Genomic DNA, 23,829 nt, shown 5'->3' with positions numbered 1-23,829 from the left:
TATTTTGTTATTATTTTTTTTGTTTATTGTGAAATTAGCTGAAATAAAGTGATTTATTATTTTGTTGTTTTTTTTTTAATTTGTTATTTTCTATTTTCTCGAATCGGAAAATGCAGAATGTGACAATTTTGATAAAATATTTATTTTTTAGACAAATCTTGTACCTGACTTTTACGGGTTATCATATCTATTTAACTATACATCGGAAAAATTCGAGGCTAGGCTCATTGGATAAGGAAATTTGGATATAAATAAGGAAAGTAATTTTAGTTTTTATTTATATTTAATAATAAGTAAGTTATTGAGCAATTAAAAATTCGTGACGTCATACCCATGCAACCTATTTATACTATTACTCTCTGAGTCTCGTGCTGGAAAAAAATGACTTGAGACTCTACCGAGTCTCTTGATATTTACATTTTTTTAACGTGATAGGATAATATTGTATATATTTTTTTTTAGATTAAGTTTTGTAGATAGTTGAAATGGTCTTAAAGGTTAAGAAAAAAGTTAAAACTGTGGATTTCATGATTTTATCGATTTCCGTTTAGTTTTGACTGTACACGGAGAGAAATCCGCAGCAAACAATGCTGTAGAGTATCAAACAAATTTGACTGTAGTCTACTGGAAATTGAGAAGTTGCGTGGGGAGGCCACCAGGATCGACTAGAATTTCCTACTACACTACAGTAATTTTAATCAAAACAAAACAAAAAAACAACACAAAAAATTAAATAAAACCTTATTGTTTAAACATCAAAATAAAAATGTAACATGTTTATTAATTTTAAAAAAATGAACCATTTTATAATTTTCATGTGTTTCACCGGATTTTTATTTAGATTCATGAATAAAATAAAAACAATAAACTTTTTTAGAAGAGGTTAGGAACACACATGACTTCCAATAAATATTCGAGTCATGTGGCGGGAACACCTGCTGTACACTACAGTAATTTCTGGTGTAAAGTATACCATTAACTCAAGACTTCCAAAAATTCCGGTAGACTACAGTAAAAAATCTAGATGAAATATAATAATAATAATTATAATAAGTGGGAATTAGTCGCTTTAATAACGTCGGCTATGATTTTTACGATACCATCACAGTAATAAATGCTGCGGATTTCTCTCCGTGTAGTGGAAAAAACCTTTTCGTGGCTACCATTTTTAAATTTTATTGAAAAACCAGATAAACATAGTTCAGACATATTGAAACAAAATGATTAATTTTAATTGTTTTTCAAGTAAATAAACACTCCAATGAGTTGACGATGCCCCGCAGTACAAGTAAAATTTATCTTTTCATTTTAAATAGCCTCATACGTATTGCTTTATTAGTTAATAAAAAAATCACATAAAATGAAAGCAATACGTATAAGGCTTAGAAAATACAAAGCAATATGTATGAGGCTTAGAAAATCCAAAGCAATACGTATGAGGCTTAAAAAAATCGAAGCAATACGTATGAGGCTGGAAAAAAAATTGAAGCAATACGTATGGGGTCAAAAAAAAGTAAAGCCATACGTATGAGGCTTACAAAATAATTATTTCTTATTGTTTTCTAAGTTAATCAACACTCTAATGAGTTGGCGATGCTCCGCAATACAAGGAAATTCTATATATCTATTTTGAATAACCTCATACGTATTGCTTTATTGAAAAAATAAAAAAACCATATAAAATTAGTTCAGGCTATGAAATATTGATACAAAATAATTATTTCTAATAAATAATCTAATTTTAGAATAATCTAATAATGGTTTCTTGTAGAGAAATCAAAAATAAAAATAAATGATATCTGGGCAAATTTTGGTTCTTTCCGTATTTCAAGGGTAAAATCTTCAAAAATTGAATTTCAAGCATCGCAGTTTTCCTATCTTTCCATCCTTAAATATAGGGAAAAACAAAATTCATCAAGCTATCATTTATTTTTATTTTTGATTTCTCAAAAAATATTAAACCTATTTTTAAAATTCGTAAAAAAAATTTTTTTTAATCAGTTATAAAAAAATTAGTAATTATTCTCGGCCCATTCCCAAATTTTTATGGGTGACTTGTTTTTACCTCGAGATGATATAGGAAAAATTTCAGAATTTTAAACCTGGTCTAATTTGAGAAATACTTGATAGCAGGAAAAAAGAAATTATTTTATGGTGTAAAAATGGTGGAAAAAAATTGAAAAAAAATAAGGTCATTTTTTGGTCCAAAATACACCTAGAAAAAAATTTCCAAGTGAATCGGTAGGGGTCAGGCCGATGACTCGGTGCTTTGACTTGGAATACCCCATATATAGAATAATATTTATATGAATATACTAATTTAATTTAATATTAAATATTATTTAATATTATTGATAGTTTATTAAATGTATCGATAAAGAAAATAAATACATTCCAATAAATTAAATTTCATTATATTATAATCCCTCATAAATAATTCCATTATATTATAATAATAATATTAATGATAATAATTATCATTATTATTAAACAATATTGTGTATCATACGATAGTGTTAATAATATTAATAAAAATATCAATAATAATAATAAAAACTCAAAAAATGTAGTGAACAGTGTAGTTATTGTAGTAAATGGTGTAGTCATTGTAGTATTGTAGTCATCATATTTTGTTGTTGTAGTCAAGGTGTAGTATTTGTCTTTTTTGACTACATTATGTAGTCATGGTGTCACTAAATCTGGCCGTGAATAGCCCCTCGAAAGAGTCAGTCAAAAATTTTTATATGAATGAATTTATTCAAGAGTCAATTCACAGTCTTTGTAAAAGCCTGGCACGATAGTCAAAACCTAATAATTGTTATTTAAAATTTCTATTTACAATTTATAGATCTATATTCATTTTTTTTTCTAATTGAATATATGCACAAGTCAAGTCCCGTGTGAGGCTTGGTCAAACGGGCTTGACACAAGGCTCGTGTAAGGCCGGGGAAATGAAAAAAAACAGGCTTGACACCGGCTTGGACTATTGAGGCCTGTGTGAGGCCGGTTAAAAACAACGGGGACAGTCTTGTGTCAAGCCTGTGTTAACAAGGCTCGTGTGAGGCCGGGGAAAACAAAAAACACAAGCTTGACACAGGCTTGGATTATTGAGGCCTGTGTAATGCCGGTTAAAAACAACGGGGACAGTCTTGTGTCAAGCCTGTGTTAACAAGACTTGTGTGAGGCCGGGGAAAACAAAAAACACAGGCTTGACACAGGCTTGGATTATTAAGGCTTGTGTGAGGCCAGTTAAAAACAACGGGGACAGTCTTGTGTCAAGCCTGTGTTAACAAGGCTCGTGTGAGGCCGGGGAAAACAATGGGCACAAGCTTGTGTCAAGCCTGTGCTCCCAAGGCTTGATACACGACCCTCGCACAAGCCTGGCACAGTTGTTTGAGCCCGAGAACTCTTACCTGGGTATTAACGAATCAAACAAATTGTCTGTATCATTATTTTTAGTATTTTTTTGACTATAATTTTTGGTTAAAAAAAAAGTTACGGAAAAAACCGCGCGAAGCGCGGGTATTCCTTAGTCTTTGATAAATATTTATATTCATAATTGTTCAGGTTATTATAGTATATTAAAAAAGGTACTTCTTAGTTTAAAAAATAATTTTTGATTTAAATTAAAAAGTGCCTTTTTTAATAAGTATAATGTATTACGTATGAAAAAACACAGTGATATTCAAAGTTTCAATATCGATATTATTAGGATTCAACTACATATGATATTTCATCTGTCGATATTTATTGATTTTAAATTATTCAAGATCGTTGAACATACTAAATGCGAGATAGTGTTTTTAAAATATAGTTTGGGAACTGAACTATCGAGGTGCTGTAATGTATGTTACACGGCGTATAAGAATGAAGACGTATTAATATAAATAAAAATAAAAAAATATTAATAAAACAAATGCAAATGTATTATATCGTCACTTTCAGAGGATATTATCATAACCCAGATAACATGTTTTTTAATCCGGTTTTTATAGAAAATTTTTTCACGATTACAGGAAAAATACGGAAAAAATTCCTATACATGCGCAAAGTGGTTAAAAATGGAGTTGGAGTATGGAAAAAACGGCTATTTATCAGTTATATATCGTATAGTTATTAAAATAACGATTCATTCTAAAGTTTATTAATATTAATCAATGAAGCTCGTCAAGGAGAAAAAAACGTTTCGATAAAAATTTAGATAATCTACACGGAGAAAAAAAAACGACAAATATTGTTGAGGAAACAGGACAAAAATTGTCGTGCCGCACAACAAAGTAGAGGCGAAATTGAAACTCTATAATATTTGTTCTGCCGGTACATACAAATTTGTTATGCTCCAAACAAAAACTGTTGAACATACAACAATTTTCGTATTTAGTTCAATAATTTTTATTATTCCACATAACAAAAAATCTAAAACCATATTAAATTTTTTTTTTTTCAAAATTACGAAATAAATTTTCATTATGATAATTAAAAAGAAGAAGGAAAACAATTAAGGAAGGATTTTTTTTTCATATTTATAATTATTAAAAATTAAAATAAAAAATCTCTGCATTAAAATGACAGATGCAGGTTATGTTTGTCATTTTCATATAATTTCATACTTTATTGTTGATGTGATTTGTTAAATATCAAGTTTGGTTATTTATCTAGTTGCTTACAAATATTTTAGTCTATAATTCAATGATTAAAATGTTATTAAAATTTGACATCTTGAGATTAATTAATTTATTTTTAAAACGTCAGTCACACAAAAGCTGGGGGGCTATGCTCGAATTCATACGAGTCGACTCGTTCACACGGATCGAGGTCCGTGGACGGATCTTGCCTTGAGTAGAGATGTGAGATCCGTTCACGGACCTCGATCCGTAATTTCGATGTAACCTCCAGATCTCAACTTAGACTGACTTAGAAAATTCCACACAATGCCATGTAGATATACCGAGGCACACGAACAAGACCGAGTCTTACCGATAACACGCGAGAATCAAATTGTTGTGCAACACGGTAATATTTGCCTTGAAACTGGAAAATATTTATTGAGCAGCCGAACAAATATTATTGAGCAACACAACAAATATTATTGGATGGTAAAAATTGTTGTGCCGCTAAATAAAATTTGTTCAACGATACAATAAAATTTGTTGTAGCACAACAAATTTTGTTTAACGATAGAACAATTTTTGTTGCAGCACAACAAAAAGCGACAGGATAGGATTTCGCCTCTAGTTTGTTGTGCTCTCACAACAATTTTTGAGGTTTTTTTTTCTCAGTGTATATATATAAATGTGAAAATGAAAACCTTTGAGGCATATGTTCTCAGCAACTACCCAACCGATCATTATGATTTTTTTTTTAAATTAAAGAGCTTAGCACGGAGATCGTTTTTAGCGTTTATTCGATTTCATAACTTAATAAACAACCGAGTTATTAATTATTATAAATAATAACCTTTTCGCCTTTGGCACCACTCTGATTATACCCACTCTAGGCTGCTTCACACTCATACAATCACAGAGTTAGAAAAAGAGAGAGAACGCGCTATAGTCCCAAATGATTTATCTATTTGCATAAATGCTACATAATCAAAAAATTGAAAAAAAATGAGCGATAATGTTTTTGAATCAACTAGCTTAGGAATCATCAGGCCGATAGATGAATAGAAGTGTAGGTCAAGATAAAGTTACACGCTCAAAAATTTTGGTAAATATTCGGTTTAAATGGAATGTGTTATCAATAGAAAATGTGTAATAAAATGAAAATATTAACGTTCAAAATAATAAAATTTAGTCCGTCAGTACTTAATAATTTCTTTGTTGGATAACCTTAGTTTAGATTTTCTATTATTCTGTCTTCAATGATAATGAAAATGGCAACGCAACATTATTTAATAATTATCATCATACCTTATGTGGCAGTTGTTAATACAGATACGTATATTACCGACATAAGGTGGCACTGTAATATGTATGTGTATGGGGGCATAAGTAGATATAATTATTATTATTATTATTAGAGACTAGACAATTAAGGACCATGATCTAAACACGACATGTATACTTGATAATTAATAAATAACTTGATTAAATAATAAATCACAAGTTGTTACATGGTGTCAGAAGTAAACTCAAGTCGTTCTGAGACAAGGAAAACAAGGTTAAGTTGGTAAATGAATGAAACGAGTAACGAGACGAATTCACAGCAAACAGGTGAAGGTGAAACAACAATGGCAAATGTTGGATTTGATGGGTCACTAAGACCACCTCCACCGTTGGATCTGAAGGGTTCGAATGACCTTCATATAACTTGGAAAAATTGGAAAAAGAAGTTTGAAAATTATCTCGAAGCAGCTGGGTTGAATGCCACGACAATAACAGATAAACGACGAGTCGCCATTTTAATTAACCTGCTTGGAGATGATGCAATGGAAATTTATAATACGTTTGTATATGACACTGGTGAAAAAGATGATGTGTTGAAAGATGTCCTACAAAAGTTTGAAAATTATTGTTTACCTAAAGTCAATCAAACTGTAGAAAGATTCAATTTTTTCCAGATAACCCAACAAGAAGGAGAAAATTTTGACTCATTTGTAACAAAACTGAGAACAGCAGCTGTTACTTGTGACTTTGGTGAACAGAAAGACAGCTTGATAAGAGACAGAGTGATTTGTTGTATCAGAGATTCAGGTTTACAGAGAAGATTATTGAGAGAATCTGAAATTACACTGAGTAAAGTAGTTGAAATGTGTCGTATAAATGAAATTAGTGAAAGAATGGTGAAAGTCTTGCAAGAAACAGCTGATATCAATGCTGTTAAGAAAAGAACTGAGAGGAAGCAAAATACAGAGAGATCCTCTTCAGTGAGTACAAATAATGAAAATAAGTTTGAGTGCAAACGTTGTGGATATTCACATTTACCGAGGAAATGTCCAGCGTATGGAAAAACTTGTAACAAATGCAAGGGTAATAACCACTTTTCCAAAGTGTGTAAAAAGAGCTCAGTGAATGAAGTACAAGAACAGGCAACAGAAAAGAATAGCTCAGACGAGTATGATGCAAATAATTTCTTCATTGCTGAAGTCAGTAAAAACAATAGAAATAAGGAGAAAGCGTGGTACGTTGACCTGAAAATAAATGGTGAAAATGTTAAATTTAAATTGGACACTGGTGCTGAAGTGAATATAATAACAAAGAAGTTGTTGGATGAGATGAATATCAACGTAAAAAGTACAAGAACAACGTTGACGTCATTCGGAGAGTTCACTGTACAACCGATGGGTGAAGTTAATTTAATGTGTGAACGGGAATCAGGATTAAAAAGAGATTTGAATTTTGTTGTTGTTGATGTAACATCAATGCCATTACTGGGATTACAGGGTTGTCAAGAATTAGAACTGGTCAAAAGAATTGATTCTGTTGGTTTGGACAGACTTCAACAACTCATTGAAAGAGAGTATAAAGAAGTATTCCAAGGTGTTGGTACGTTACCATTTGAATATAGCATCAAGCTGATGCCAAATGCAAAGCCAGTTGTCCACCCACCTAGAAAAGTACCATTTGCTATACAACCAAAATTAAAAGACACATTGAATGAGTTAGAAACAAGTGGTATAATATCAAAAGTGGACAAGCCCACTGAATGGGTAAATAGCCTTGTTATTGTAGAAAAAAAAGATGGATCACTGAGGTTATGTCTTGATCCAAGTAATTTAAACAAATATATAATGAGAGAACATTTTAAAATGTCAACTACAGAAGACATTGCAGTACACATGAATGGAATGAAAATATTTTCAGTCTTGGATATGAGAAATGGATTCTGGCAAGTAAAATTAGATGAAAAAAGTGCTGATATGTGTACTTTCAATACTCCATTTGGTAGGTACAGGTTTTTAAAACTACCATTTGGTATTTGTTCAGCGCCAGAAGTATTCCAAAAGAGAGTATTACAAACTTTTGGAGATATCGAAGGAGTGTTTGTGGTGGTAGATGATTTAATAATTGCTGCCAAAACAGTTGAAGAACACGATAAAACAATAAAGAAAGTGTTTGAGCGTGCAAAACAAAATAATGTCAAGTTTAACAAAAACAAAATGAGGTTGAGATTAACAGAAGTACCGTATGTTGGTCATATTGTGTCTAAAGATGGTTTAAAAATTGATATGAGTAAAGTAAAGTCAATTGTCAATATGGATGAACCAACAAATAAAGATGAACTAAGAAGATTTTTAGGAATGGTAAATTATCTGTCTAGATACATTCCTAATATGTCTATCTTGAATGCACCACTTAGACTGTTATTAAAAGAAGAGAACGAGTGGATGTGGGAGAGTGAACAAAAAGAAGCAGTAAAAAAGTTAAAAGATAAATTGACAACAGCACCTGTATTGGCTTATTATGATTGCAACAAACCAATTGTTATACAGACTGATGCATCGAAGAATGGTCTTGGAGCAGCACTGATACAAGAGTCACATCCTATTGCTTATGCATCGAGGTCTCTCACTGAAACAGAACAACGATACGCTCCCATCGAAAAAGAACTGTTAGCAATTGTGTTTGGGTTGGAACGATTTCATCAATACGTGTATGGAAGACAAATAACGATACACACTGACCACAAGCCCTTGGTGACGATTGTGAAAAAAGATATAAACAAGGTGTCGGGAAGAATGCAATTAATGCTACTGAAAATCATGAAGTACAGACCAATTGTGCAATATGTGCCTGGTAAAGAAATGTTTTTGGCTGACACTTTGTCAAGAGCATTTTTAAGGGATCCTGTGCAAGAAGATACTGAGCTGAATGCTGTCATACATTCAGTAAGTAGACATTTAGCTGTAAGTGATCAAAAGAAAAAAGCTATGCAAGCAGCAACGTTAGAAGATGAAGTGCTTCAAAGAATAATCCAGTATCAGCATAATGGTTGGCCAGAGTATATTCAAAATGTAAATCATGGTGTAAGATCATATTGGAATTATCGTCAGGATATTTCTGTTGATGATGGACTGGTATTCGTTGAAGATAAACTGGTAGTTCCAGCAACGTTAAGACAAGAAATGCTGAAGATTGTGCATGAAGGTCATCTGGGTGAAGAAAAGTGCAAAAAGAATGCAAGAAGTGTATTGTTTTGGCCTGGAATGACCAACGAGATCGAGGTTATGGTATCATCATGTTCTGTCTGTCAACAATTTCGTCATTTTCGTACAAAAGAACCAATGATAGCACATGAGATTCCATTAAGACCATGGGCAAAAGTTGGTACAGATATTCTTGAGTTTGCTGGTCGAACTTATTTAGTTGTAATTGATTATTACTCCAAATGGTTGGAACTGCTACCAATGAAATTTAAGACTGCCAATGAAGTTATATATAAGTTAAAGGAAACATTTTCAAGATTGGGTGTTCCAGAGGAATTGGTATCTGACAATATGCCATACAACAGCATGGAATTTAAGAAGTTTGGTAAAGAATGGGACATTAAGCTAACAACATCAAGTCCAAGATATCCAAAATCAAACGGTCTTGCAGAACGAGCAGTACAAATAAGTAAAAATATTCTTCGTAGAGCTTCAACAGGTCATGCAGATATATTCACTATGTTGTTGGACTACAGAAATACTCCAGTAAAAGGCATGAGTGTTAGTCCTGCACAACTATGTGCCGGTCGACGTTTTCGTACAAAAATACCAGTACTAACAAGCAAGCTCACTCCAAAAGTACCAACAAATGTCAAACAAGAATTATTAAAGAAACAAACTACTCAGAAAATTTATTATGATAAAACTGCTCGTGAACTACCACAATTAAATGTCGGTGATAAAATATTATTAAAACAAGGTAAATCAGTTGAACCTGCCAAAGTAATTGCCAAACATGATAGTCCACGGTCATTCATTGTTACTACACCAGATGGTGGTGAATATCGAAGGAATAGGAGTCATTTGGTTAAGCCAAAATATGGTTCTGTTGATTACTTTATTGATCCTGAATTAATTGTCACTCACCAACGACAAGCAGAGACTGGCCAAACGTCTGAGGGTTTGCCAGAAATTTCCAGTCAGTCAGCCAATCAGCCGACAGTTGAACCAGATCAAGGAAATGATAAGCAAATTCCGAAGCCCACAGATGTCAACGATCCAAAGGGACCAAGTTTGAGACCACGGCGTGATCTCAAGCCTCCTTCAAGATTCAACGATTTTATTCTTGATAAATAAAAGTAATGTATTGTTATATAAAAAAAAAAAAAAAAAAAAAAAAAAAGAAAAAAGGGGGGGATGTGGCAGTTGTTAATACAGATACGTATATTACCGACATAAGGTGGCACTGTAATATGTATGTGTATGGGGGCATAAGTAGATATAATTATTATTATTATTATTAGAGACTAGACAATTAAGGACCATGATCTAAACACGACATGTATACTTGATAATTAATAAATAACTTGATTAAATAATAAATCACAAGTTGTTACACCTTATTAATCCATTCAAAAAATAAATAAAGAAAATTTCATTTAAATAATTAAGGTTGAAAGTAAATCCTATCGTCAAACAAAGTTCGGGCCCAATAGTATGTAATCCGTATTGTAAAGGAAAACAAACTGATAGTTCAAAAAGAGTAATAGTAAAAATTTTTTTAACGACAAGGGTGAATATGTATTTTGCCCCTATGCCCTATGCCCCTGCCCTTATGTGTTGAAGTTGTCAATTTTGATATCCATTATCTAAAAAAAAAAAACTAGCATGAAAATTTAAAATAAATCCATCGAAAAAAATTTTGACTTTTATTCGTTACTCGAAAAACTCGAAAATTGAATAATGGGAAATTTATTTAACTTTCAACCTCAAGTTTGGAATAGGAATTTCATTTGGAGCTAGCAAGTCTTCAATATTTTCAAACAAATGATAACATCTCTGAAATTGTAAAAATAATCCCGAGCAAAGCCGGGTTAATCAGCTAGTAATTTATAAACTTCAATATATATATTTTTTTTCCAAATATAATAATGGCTAATAATAAAACTCTTCGAGTAAAAAAGAACGTCAAAATAAAAATTTCGATATATTCAATTTTTTTTTTTTTTTTTAAACCGCTAGATGTTTAACTGAGCCACTAGATTTTTTACTTAGCCGCTAGACTTTTTACGTAGTTTGTCAAAACAAATCAACTTAGGATAAATTCAAATAATGAAAAGTTTAATAAAATTGTAAATTAATTCTGAAAAAAACAATAAAAGTATTTTTTTTCCGTATTTAAATATGAAATGTAGCATGAAAAAAAAAAAATATATATCTGTGTCTAATAAGCTTTTTAAATAGATGAAAAAAACGTTGTCTTTACTTGAGCATCGTCGTGGCGCAGCGGTCAAGGTATCCGCTTCTTACTCGGGGATCGTGAGTTCGAAGCTGAACTTCGACGGCCAAAGTGAAAGAATTAACGTTCATCAACAAATAAAGAAAAAAAAACATGAAAAAAAATGAATAATAAATAATAAATAAAAATAAATTTATTTTTAAATATTTTTTTTAAAAATTAATTTAAGAAATTATTAAACTTTTAATTATTTGAATTAAACTAAAGTTGATTTGTTTCAAACGATATACCTTATATAAGAAGAATCCATTTCTTTATTTCAAAGCCATATTGAGGCATATTTTTAGGAGTTTATTTCTTGCCAAAAGTCATCAATCGTTTGAAACAAAAAGTTAGTCTGTAATAAAAATCCTCATACTGTTTGTATCAAACAGCTAGTAGCAAAAATTTAGCAGTTTATTTCTTGTTGCTGTCCCTCTAACGTTTCAAACAAGAAGCTTATCTATTATAACAATCATCATAGTGTTAGTGTCAAGGAGTAACAATGGTTGACGTTTAGAAGTTTTTTTCTTGACACATACCATCTATCGTTTGTTACAAAACGTTGTCTGATGGATATAAACAAATTTTGTTTAATTCAAGATTTTTTGTTTCTTTTAACAACACAATTATTATTTTTATTAAATATTTTATTTCTTTTTTCAAAAAGTATTTTGCCAAGAAGTTTATTCCTACTGTCAAGAAATATTCTTCTTTTTTTCATCAAAAAATTTTCTCAGTGCAGCTACATCTTTTCCTTAGCTAAATTTTTTCCTGAGCTAGATTTTTTACTTAGCTGCATTTTTTACTTAGCCGCTTAATCTTTTACTTAGTTTTAATTATAGCTAAACACACAATATCTACATAATTTTACCAGCTTAATTTTTACCTCAGCTACATCTTTTCATTAGCTCAATTTTCCCTTAGTGATATTTTTTACTCAGTCTCAATTATAGCCAAACAAACAATATGGTTAACTTTAAAAAAAAAAACAAACTTCAATTAAAGTCCGGTATTCCGGATCTGATTTGGATCAGAATAGAGTAAAGAAAACCGGATCCGGTTAGCCTTAGCCAAACCTGACTGAACCCGGAGATAACTTAGAAAAAAAAAATAAAGTCCGGCAATCCGGATCTGATTCGGATCAAGAAAGAGTAAGGAAAGCTGGATCTGGTTAGCCTCAGCCATAACGGATCCGAAAAGGGCCAGGAAACCCGAATCCGGATTACCTTAGCCATACTGGATTCGATTCAGATCAGGATCCGGCCAAGCCGGATTCAATTTCCACTCGAGAAAAATCGATATATAAAAATTTTAAAATTATTAATTATTGAAAATTACTGAACAACAATAATTGTATGAAAATAGAAAAAAATAAAATAAAAACAAACAATATTTTCATAAATTAATGAAAAAAATTTGTTTAAATGTGTACTTATTATTATTTTGTTCAATTACAACAACACGCCGTAGATGTTTACACATAATAAACCCGTGAGTCTAGATGGCTCACAAAATTTTTTTAGTAGTATGTGTGTCCATACTACAAGCAAAGTTTACATCGTACACTGAAACAATGCTTGGATTCATGCCTGTGTGCCGTATGCCGCACTTCTCGCGAAATAATAATAATAATAATAATAATAATAAAATTTATGTAAAAAAAATAAACTAGTTCCAACATTATATGCTCGGTGGTTGTATTAAAGTATTTCGTTTTTGGACATGACGTGTGTTTATTATTTCTCTATTTTTTACCCTACATTCTACGATAAATATTGAATAATAAATTTTTAATAAATAAAAATAATTTGCAGATACTGTTAAAGTACGGTGCGGTTATGCAAGAGGCTCAAGGATGGGAGCGACCTGGTTGGTATCAACCTGGCAAAATCACCATTATTGAACCATATGATTACTATGGAAACTACGGTTCTTTGACGAATAGCAAAGATAATTACGCGCGAACTTTGAAAAAAGAACACACTTTTAATTTTCCGGATCATCATCACACAATCGGGGAAGAAGTTCATGCATGTCGTAACAAAGCAGTACTGTTTAACTTGTCATATTTTGGTAAATATTATCTGTGTGGCCCGCAATCATGCGATGCTGCTAATTATTTATTCACGGCAAATGTCAATCGTGAGCTCAACAGGACAGTTTATACGTGCACATTGAATGAAAAAGGTGGCGTTGAAAGTGATTGTACAGTGACATTAATTGACACTGGCTCTGGTGGAGCAGTTGATCCAATATTCCAGGGGAAGGCGTTTTACATAGGTATTCATCTATCATTTGTGGTCCTAGTCACATTTCTGTACATACAATAATTAAAACTCAAAAATAATTGCAGTCGCTGGTGGTTTATCGTCATATCACACGTACTCTCATTTAAACAGAACAATCAGTAGACAAGGTTTCGAGGTGACACTCCACGATGCTACTGAAAACATGGGAATTTTGTCCCTTCAGGGACCACACAGTCGCTCTATTCTCGAAAGGTTAACAGAAACTGATCTATCTGGCAACCAATTTCAATTTTTGATGTCTAAAGTATTATCAATCAAGGGACAGATTGTTCGTATTTTTCGAATAAGTTTCGTCGGTGAACTTGGCTACGAACTTCACATACCTCGCGAATCTTGCGGAATTATCATAAACTTGTTGTTTGAAATAGGTAAAGATTACGAGCTCCAGCTTGCTGGTTTCCGGGCAATGTACAGCTTGAGTTGTGAAAAAGGCTATCATCTGTGGGGATCAGATCTTCGACCCGATGATAATCCAGTCGAAGCAGGACTTGGTTTCGTTTGTCGCCAACACGATCTTTACCAGGGGAAAGAAGCAGTTGACAAACTCAAGACAATTGGAGTAAAAAGAAAATTGATTCATGTCCATGTTAAGAATGACAAATTACCACTTTGGGGCTTAGAAACACTGTACAGAAATAATTCTGTGGTTGGATACTTGAGACGGGCTGAGTACTCGTACTTTTATGGGAACAGTATTGGTCGTGCTTACATTGTTAACCCTAATGGTGATAATGTGACAAGACATTTTATTGAAACTGGCGACTATAGTGTTGAAGTTATGGGAGTTAAATATCCAGCAAAAGCTTATTTAACTAGTACGTTTGATCCGGAAAATAAACGGATTCACGGCAATTACAGTTAAGTCATTTGAATGCAATTTTTCATGACTATAACGACGGTCTATTTATGACCGGTTTTTAGTAACATCACTACTACACTATGTTAGCAACTACACTTTAAAAAAACGTCTACTGCACTACTACACTACTAAAGCTACTACACCTACTACACGTCTACTTCACTTTTCTTTGAATCACTTACTACAACTCATCAATATCAATTTTTTGGGCGAAATAGAATTATTATTCAAAGTAGATTTATGATTTTTAATGTTTCATCGATGTTACGAAATATTATACTTTGAGAATGCTCAAGAGAGTACCTTCGTCAATGAGTTTTCTTACCGATTCTCTAATATTTTGATAGATGAATCTTGAAATTCCCCTGCATCAAATGATCCTAATTTCGTAATTATGTCCTATCCAGTTTTCGAGATAATTGATTCTTAACAGGTAAACTTTTCAAGAGGTTTAACATTGCATGTATCCCAAATAGAAAGTGATGACGGGGACAAGCCTGGAAGAAGCCTGATTTTCAGAGTCTGAGGCTTGTGTCAAACATCGCTGACGGGCTTGTGCCAAGCCTGGATGAACCCTGAAATTTATACATCTAATTACAATATTTTTTTATTTTAATTAAATATATGCACAAGTCAAGTCTCGTGTCAGGTTTGTTGAAACAATGGGCACCAGCTTGATACGAAGCTGTGTTACTAGGCTTGTTTGAGACCAAGGAAACCAGTTGCCAGTTTGATCCAAAATTGATCTGTTAAAATTGATATTGTTTAGATAATTTAAAAGAAAATTGAGATTTTTGTCCCATCCTGATTCAGAAATATTGTCAAATAAAGTTTACGAAATACATTAATATTTTACATGAACAGTGAAGTCGAGTAGCAATGATGTGTCGCAAACAGCTGTACACTTATTATATATGTCACGTACATGCATACATACATCCTGATGAAAATAAACTTTTTTATGCAAATAAATTGCAATTTTTTTAAATTAATCTTTCTTAGGATAACTAAACGCATTATATATTTCAACGAATCTATAATAAATTTTTCAACCTTTTTCTAGAACTAAATTCAACAGCTGTCAACAACAACAAGCATCGAATATTCACACACCCGGAAGTATATATTCAACTAAACTTAGCCGAGATTGGCTGGGATTGGTACAGTATAAGGCAAAAATTTTGGGCTACAATATAGACTTTTTGTTTTCTTGATTCGTGCGGAGGTACTCTCTTAAAACTATAATAAATTATTTATACATTCGAGTGGGATAAAACTATAACAGTTGTTGATTTTCAATCATAAAGATAATGACAAATTCGACACCAAACGCCATTTTATTTTAAATATTCGAATTATATGATGGCTAGACTCCACTAGTACAGCAGTACTACTCCATATCTGCACTTCTACTATAATTTTAGTTTAGTACACAAAACTACTACAAAAAGTGTAGTAGTAAAAAAACAACTCTTACCCTACGACCTATAGTACACCCTACTTCACTCGACTGACACCACAGACTGACGCCACTACAACACATATGAATAGCCCCTCGGGTTATAATTTTTATAAACGTATCAAAAAATAAATAAAATTACAGTTACATACTGTAATTGAATTTTGTCACGCTGTTCCCTGAATGAATAGATCATTCTGAAAGTTATTAAAATAGTCAAGTGTTTATGGTTTTAGGACTGAAAAAATTTCAGTCGAGGCCGAAGTCACTTCAAAATTTAGCGAACACCGGATTACAGATTCCTTGTAATCACACAAGATTTCCGATAATTGCACAATTTTTCTCTTTTTTGGTGTCAATATATATATATATATTGTAACCGATTTTCTGACCTGCACGGCCAGAACTATCGGCCAAGGTTAACAACGAGGATTTCTCACCATCCTCCTCAAAATCACCGGGGGGAGCCATGTTGGTTATCTCGGAAGCCAACAGCCGTAGGAGTAACAAGAACAAAATACGAGAACCTAACTCAGTCTTAGAAATGGTAGAGGGGCGCGGTCCACCTGATCGGACTATGAAATACGTAACCAAACCTGAGGGAACTATCGTGAACCAAGTAGAGATGCAAGCCGGTATGGTATTTGGTATGGTATGGTATTTAATACCGTATTGATACGGTATGATACCGCGGCCCTGAAATGATACCGATACCCGGTATTTTCCGTATTTTTATGCAAAATACCGTATCAGTTTTTACGATACCGAAATGCACCTCTATAGTTGAAAAATACGGTATTGATACCGGTATCAATACCGGTATCAATACCGCGATACAGCGCTGGCGTCGGTCGGCCATCTTTTATTTTTGTGTAAACAAACAAAAAAAAAAAAAAAAAAACAGACGCTGGTGAGAGAGACAGAAGCATGGAAGTAAAAATTACATATTTACATTGCAAAAGGTATGAAAAAGTACATTAAAAACATAAATATTGTTGCTACATTTATTGTTAAGGGTTTAGAAAATTGGAAAAATAATATTTTTTGTCTATTTTAGATCAGATTTCAGAAAAGTCCTAAAAAATTGTGCTGGTGCTGGAATAAAATCCAAAATTGTTGTGTTTGTCAGTTGGCATGGTTAGTCTAATTTAGCATTTTTTAATTATTTTTTTTAGAAAAGTTTATCTCTGCCTACAATATTTGATTGTCAAATTAAACAATAATTTTTTATTTTATATTATAGGTACAAAAATTGAAATAAGGTTGTGAAAAAAAAAGCTGTTGTGCATTTGATGTCAGTTGTTATTAGTAAGGTTAGTTTGGCTGTGCATTTTAATTTATAATAATAATTAAATGCATGATTTCAACGTCTTAATTGAATATATATATTTTTTTTTTAGTTTATACGTTGAGTTTATAACTTTTTAAGATTGCTGAGATTGAGTGATAAAGAGAAGTAAAATCTGGGCACCATTTGAATGGTGGATGTCATTGTCCAAGATGTGTACACTAAGCAAAGTAGCAAGTGCAATATTCACTCTGAACAGTACCACAGCTCCTACAGAAAGAACTTTTAGCACATATTCTTGGATACACTCTCTCAAACGAAATCGTTTGAGAGTTGATAGAGCTGGTAAAATAACATATATTGCACACAACATGAAACTGATGAGAACACAAGAAAAAAGAATGTTTAACACTCGTAAAAATCGTTGTGACATCAATGATGATTCCAGTAGCAGTGATGGAAGTAATTCTAATGTTGAAAAATTAGACATACTTCACGATGACTTGAGTGACCTTGATACAGCTGATTATGATTCGTCAAAGTAATTGCTACCAAAGAAAAAAAATATTAAGGCAATCAAGGTGCTGTTTTTAAATATAATGTTATTTTAAAATTACTACAAAAATTATTTCTCAGGATTCAAGTATTTTGAATTGAAACTTTTTATCAAGAGACTCGGTAGAGTCTCGCCTCAATTTTTAAAAAGCGAGACTCTTTACCGGGTATAAGTATTTTAAGTCAGTGGTCCGTGACGTCGTCGTTTTTAATTTATCAAATGGCGTTCTTATTAATTTGTTAAAAAAAAAAAATAAAAATAGTTTCATTATGTATATCGATGCCTCTCTTTCCAATAAGCCTACTCTCGATTTTTTCCAACAAATAATAAAAAAGATATAAAAGTCGGTAAAAGCCAGGTATTAAATCTTACTAAAAAATAAATTTTCAAGCTGAAATGTCTAATTTCTTCGGATACGTTGCGCATACCCCGCGCCTATCCCTACTCCTGAATTTTTTTTATATATGTGTGTATGCAGCCGTATGTGTTAGTTATTTATCATTGATGGTATAGCAGAATTTGTTTCTTTTTCCTTTTATTCAAAGCGTACATATATAGTATATATACACGTTATTAAATTTTTATATTCCAGAAAATTAGTATTCGATTATTATTTATTATTTATTATTTATTATTTATTATGGTATTCACGGTCAATTTGAAGTAGACGAATTACAAATATAATTTATTTTTAATTTAAACAAAATAAGTGAAATAAAAACAAAACATAAATTTACAATTCATGTCGCCAAAAAGCCTCAATTTTTAAATACCTGTCTATTCATCATACCTTTAATAATCAAAAGACGTAAAATATCCAAAAGAATGTCAAAATTTTGAAGTATAAAGTTGAATAATTTGCTGGATAAAAAAAAATTGAAAAAAAAATTAGGCGCTATTTCGATACATGATATAATAATAATATAATAATAAAAACTGCAGCGCCTAATTTTTTTTTCAATTTTTTTTTATCCAGCAAATTATTCAACTTTATACTTCAAAATTTTGACATTCTTTTGGATATTTTACGTCTTTTGATTATTAAAGGTATGATGAATAGACAGGTATTTAAAAATTGAGGCTTTTTGGCGACATGAATTGTAAATTTAGGTAAAAATAGGTAAAAAAATTTATTATTTCATTTAAAAAATTATTTGTAAAATATAGTTGTGGTTGTTTGTCGGAAATGAGGTTGCAGCTGGTAAATATAATCTTATTTATTTATTTATATTCATTTCTTAGATTTTTTTTTTTTTTAATACCGTATTGATACCGTATTTTGCAACTAAGAAGATGCATTTGGTATTGATACCGTATCGGTATCATAAATTTTTTTGATACCGTATTTATACATAGCAGAAGCCAATTAGGTATCAATACGGTATCAAATACGGTATTGATACCGAAAAAAAAAATACCGGTATTTTTGCATCTCTAGAACCAAGCATAGTGTGATACATACGCCTATATTACATTGCGACTATACTATAGCAAAATACTGACGTCACAAGTATCATAAGTGTAGGAGCAAATATTCTACATGTGAGATATGTGTTTTGTATAGGGAACCATACAGCGATCCATCTGTGACCAGGTCTTACACATACGTTGCCATTGCAATAATAATATATCTCAATATTATTATTATTGTTATTATTTACAGCGATCCATTCGTGAACTCGCACATAGACATTTATGTGTAAGGATGGTCTAACCATCACATACACATCATGTAGTGAGAATATAATAATAATTATTATAATACGAGAACCATAAAGCGTGATCATTAGTATTACTCTGCCATTGGAAATCCGGACAGAGCTTCACCAGGACTTAACGTCTGATACCTAGGGAACCTTTACGAGAGATCCAAACGATGTCGAGAGAACCAGTAGTGAACCAAGAGAGCCAGTCAAGAGAAGAGAAGTGATCAGTTCGAGAGCCAGACAAGTTGTGTCGTCTAACGATAGCGTTCTGTGCTAAGCTACTGTGAGTCCTCTGAAATCTGAATCCCCACTCGCGCGCTCTCCCACCTATCGTCCCGGACATGCGCAGCACGCTTTCCTAGCCCACAACACGAATAGGTATCCGATCCAGCCCGTAGCCTTCGGAGAGTTCGTCTTTTCGACGGATGGAGGGGAAAACTAGCACCGGTCGAGGTTCAACGTATCAAGTCTACTACGGGACCTCGAATATATACGAAACATGTGCCACACTGACACCACTCGTAGTAGACTTGACCCTCCACAGTGCCTATGCAGTGACCCTTAGAATTATTAACAATTAACTCCTTTTAATTGTTAACAATTCAGTTTACATGCAAATAAATAATTAGAGCTCTCTTGTTAATTATTTATTTCGAGAACCAGCGAAATAATAAATTTCGTTACAATATATATACTATAGTGTCAATGGTGTCAATTTTTCAGGTGCACTTGAATACATTCTGGATAAACATGAAGAATAATAAATTTAAAAAAAAAAACAAAGTTAACCTTACTTTGAACTGAACGTAATTATTTTATTCAAAAAATATCAAAAATTGGAATCCACATGGATATTTTCATTTTTTATGAACTTAAATTATTGTTAAGGAATTGATAGAAAATGAAACACAAATTTAGTGCTAAAATGTCAGAAAAAAAAAAAAAAAATTTCATTGAATATTATAACTTTCAAATAAAAAATCTCGGCAAAAACTATAGATAAAGTATAAAAAAGAAGTGAGAATTTTTTGGATTTTACTTTATTTATAATGTTTTCATTGGTTACTGATAAAAGTTCATATGAAAAATAGTAATATGAAAGCTACGCAATATCATTATTATTATTAGGAAATATATTTATGTAATTTATACAATTTAAATTTTACATGACTGTATGCTTTTCGAGAGCATATCGACCGCATTTTAAAACCAAATCGAGCATGATTCGATAACCATCCCACACTGGATCGACAGCGATTCAAATTTTTGTTTTTACTCATAATGGAAATAAAAAAATTTTTCTGTTTTTTCGTACACATTTTCTGTTATATCTATCAGGAATTTCTGCTTCCACACTGTTAAAACTTTTTTCCTTGATCAATGAAATTTTCCCTCAAATTAAATAAAATACTTCGTTCAAGAGAAATTTGGATAAAATTGGAAAACTCCACTCAATTGAAAAACATTAAATTAAATAAATTTTTTCTAAACATGATTTCTTATTCAAATAAATATACAAATCACTGAAATAAAGAAAAAGTTCTTGGAAAGAAGTGAAAATTAACTAACTTGACCTCTCACTACTTTCAAAATAAATGTGATTCTTTGCAGAACATAATTTAACATATTTAAAGATGAGAAAAAAAAACTATTATAGAAAGTACATAATCCAAAAAAAAATAAAAAAAAAATGTGGCGCGAATTATAAACAATATAGTTTAGTGAGTATAAATTCACCGCCTGAAAATTTTCCTTAAATTCAAGAGATAAAATTTTTAAATTAAAAATTTTAATTTTGGATTGTAAAAGTAAAAGATATATATAGTGTAATACTTAATATTATTAAAATTTTTCTGAAATTTGACAGATTTTTCTTGATGCTTGAATAATAAACAATGTTTCGCAGTGAAATAATACTAGAACTATGGAAGATAGTAATATTGCAATTTTCTTAAATTCAAGGAAAAAATTTTTCAGAAGAAAAATTTCTATTTTCAAGTAGAAGAATGAAAAAAATGTATGTTTTTATATTGAATCTTATTGAAATTAAGAGATTACACAATAATTACTACTCAATTGAAATTGAAAAAAAAATAATTTTTATGAATGTTTATTATTTTTAAAAGAATGATGATAATATATCAGTGAAATACATTTTTTTTGAAACATAGAAAATGAAAATATAATTCGTAATGAAACGATGCCTTGTCTCCTCCCTGTCGACTCTGCATCATCTGTGTGTGTGTGTGCTTCGTGCGGGCGAGAATCACTCACATTGCGTCCTTGTTGCACAATATATTATTATGAATATCCATTATTTTTAAGAGAATGGTGATAATATTTAAGTGGAATACAATTTTTTTTAAAACGAAGAAAATGAAAATATAATTTGTAATGAAACGATCCAAAAAAAGTTGACGAAAAAATTGGTTATTAAAAGAATTTTCCTAGATTCAAGGAAAAAATTTGTTGGTATGCAAATTTTTACGGTCGATTGTAAAACTTCGAAATATATATAGTGCGATGCTCGATTTTATTGAAGTTTATAAATAATACACTAATTTTTCGCTTAATAAACGTAGAAAAGAAAGTAATTGATACAAATATTGACTTTTTGAAAAATGGATATCGGACTATTCGTGTAGGACATAATTTTTTTAAAACAAAAAAAACAGGGAATGAGCACTAAGAAAATACTAGAACAAAAAAAAACAAAACTCTGCACCGGTTGAAATTTTCTAAATTCAAGAAATAACTCGATCAGTTGGAAAATATACATCACTAACGGTAGGAATTTGAAGTATTCACGTTTTTATACTACTAGTTAACATGACGTGCCTGCGGCGCGTCTCTCTGCCTCTTTAAGTTTGAAAAAAAAAAAAAAAAGAAAAGACGGGAGTGCGTGAACCTAGCCTGCATAAGTACCAGAAAAATTTTCTAGGATACTCATTAGAAGCGTCTCAATTAGACTATTTTGTACTGTAATTGTTTTGATTTTTATCTCAAAATTGAATAGTGGAGCAAGGGTTAAAAATCTACTTTTTTTTTAGATGGTTAAGGGGGAAAAAAATTAATACAAACACAAAATAATTCGTACTTATTTGTACCACCAAGCCCGAAATTTGTATCTGAAAAATAACAAAAAAAAAAACATTACTCCAAAATGTTAATTAACAATTGTATATCTGCTTTATTAATCAACATATTTCGACCACCAAACTCGAAATTTGTACCTAAAAAAATAACAACAAAGAAAAAATATTTACTCCAAAATGTTTCTACACTGCTTCCAAAAATAAATATGTTTTATTATTAATTTTTTTCATTTTAAATTTAATGAATCGATCCCATAACATCTGACTGCTTCCATCTGTAAACCCTGAAATGACAAAATTCTCAAAATATAGCGGCAAATATTTGAAATAAATTTTACATTTTTAAAATAACTAAATTTCCAATACTTTGTTATTTCACTATGGAAATAATTTTAATTTTTGAAAAATAAAACTTACAGTAAATTGAAAAACATATAAAAAATTTATAAAATTATATAATGTTTCTTTTAAAATAATTTTTTGTTTTTAATTTTATTTTTAATGAAAAATTATTATTAACTATTTTATTAAAAAAAAAAAAAAACCTTCACTTTAAAGTGAAAAATATTAAATTATAAGTATATTTCAAAAAATTAAGTAGTTATTTTCAACTGATTTATTAGCCGAATATCAACATAAGTTGAATTAATGAAAAATGAATTAAATTTTTCCAATTTTAATGACGTCATATCAATTATCAGTCAACTTAATTTTGAAAATTAGTCAATCATAAAATTTGGATGTTTTGGAATATTAAATTTGGACAATTCAGGTAAATTTAAATTAATGTTAACATTTTTTTTTATTTTTTCCTTTTATAAATTATTTTCTCATAATATTTTAATTTTATTTTGTATTAATAAAAAATTATAAAATAACTAGATATTTTATTAGAAAAAGAAAAAATTTAAATAAACAAAGAATTTATATATATTTCTAAAATTTAATATTGATTATAGTTGTATCTTTCAAATATATTATTTGATTTATCAACTCAATGTTTAAATAATTCATAGTAAAAAGGAATATGTTAAATTTTTGAAAGGTATGAAAATTTAAAAAAAAAATCAATAATCTTTATCCGCAAGTAATTTCAATGATTTAAATAAATGTCCAGGTATTTTTTTTGGGTATGGAGAATCATATTTATATAATCCCTGCGATATAATTTCCCAAATATGCTCACTT

The 23,829-nt window shown here is 30.8% G+C and overlaps 1 protein-coding gene across 2 annotated transcripts in view; it reads left to right on the top strand.

The window, feature by feature from the left end:
• Positions 1–17,550, top strand: part of LOC122855053 (sarcosine dehydrogenase, mitochondrial) — a 100,829-nt gene extending 83,279 nt beyond the window's left edge. The window contains exons 8-12 of one of the 2 annotated variants that reach the window (XM_044156177.1): positions 13,184–13,649; positions 13,723–16,958; positions 17,054–17,133; positions 17,240–17,309; positions 17,397–17,550. In XM_044156177.1, the coding sequence (XP_044012112.1) occupies positions 13,184–13,649; positions 13,723–14,540 (1,284 nt within the window). In that variant the 3' untranslated portion in view covers positions 14,541–16,958; positions 17,054–17,133; positions 17,240–17,309; positions 17,397–17,550. Of the gene's footprint in view, positions 1–13,183; positions 13,650–13,722; positions 17,134–17,239; positions 17,310–17,396 lie in introns of both variants that reach the window. The other variant, XM_044156175.1, reaches the window with a different exon arrangement.
• The last annotated feature ends 6,279 nt before the right edge of the window (positions 17,551–23,829 follow it).

Source organism: Aphidius gifuensis, linkage group LG4, assembly GCF_014905175.1.
Source record: "Aphidius gifuensis isolate YNYX2018 linkage group LG4, ASM1490517v1, whole genome shotgun sequence".
Classification (NCBI taxonomy): Eukaryota; Metazoa; Arthropoda; class Insecta; order Hymenoptera; family Braconidae; genus Aphidius; species Aphidius gifuensis.
This window is presented reverse-complemented; position numbering and strand designations above follow the sequence as displayed.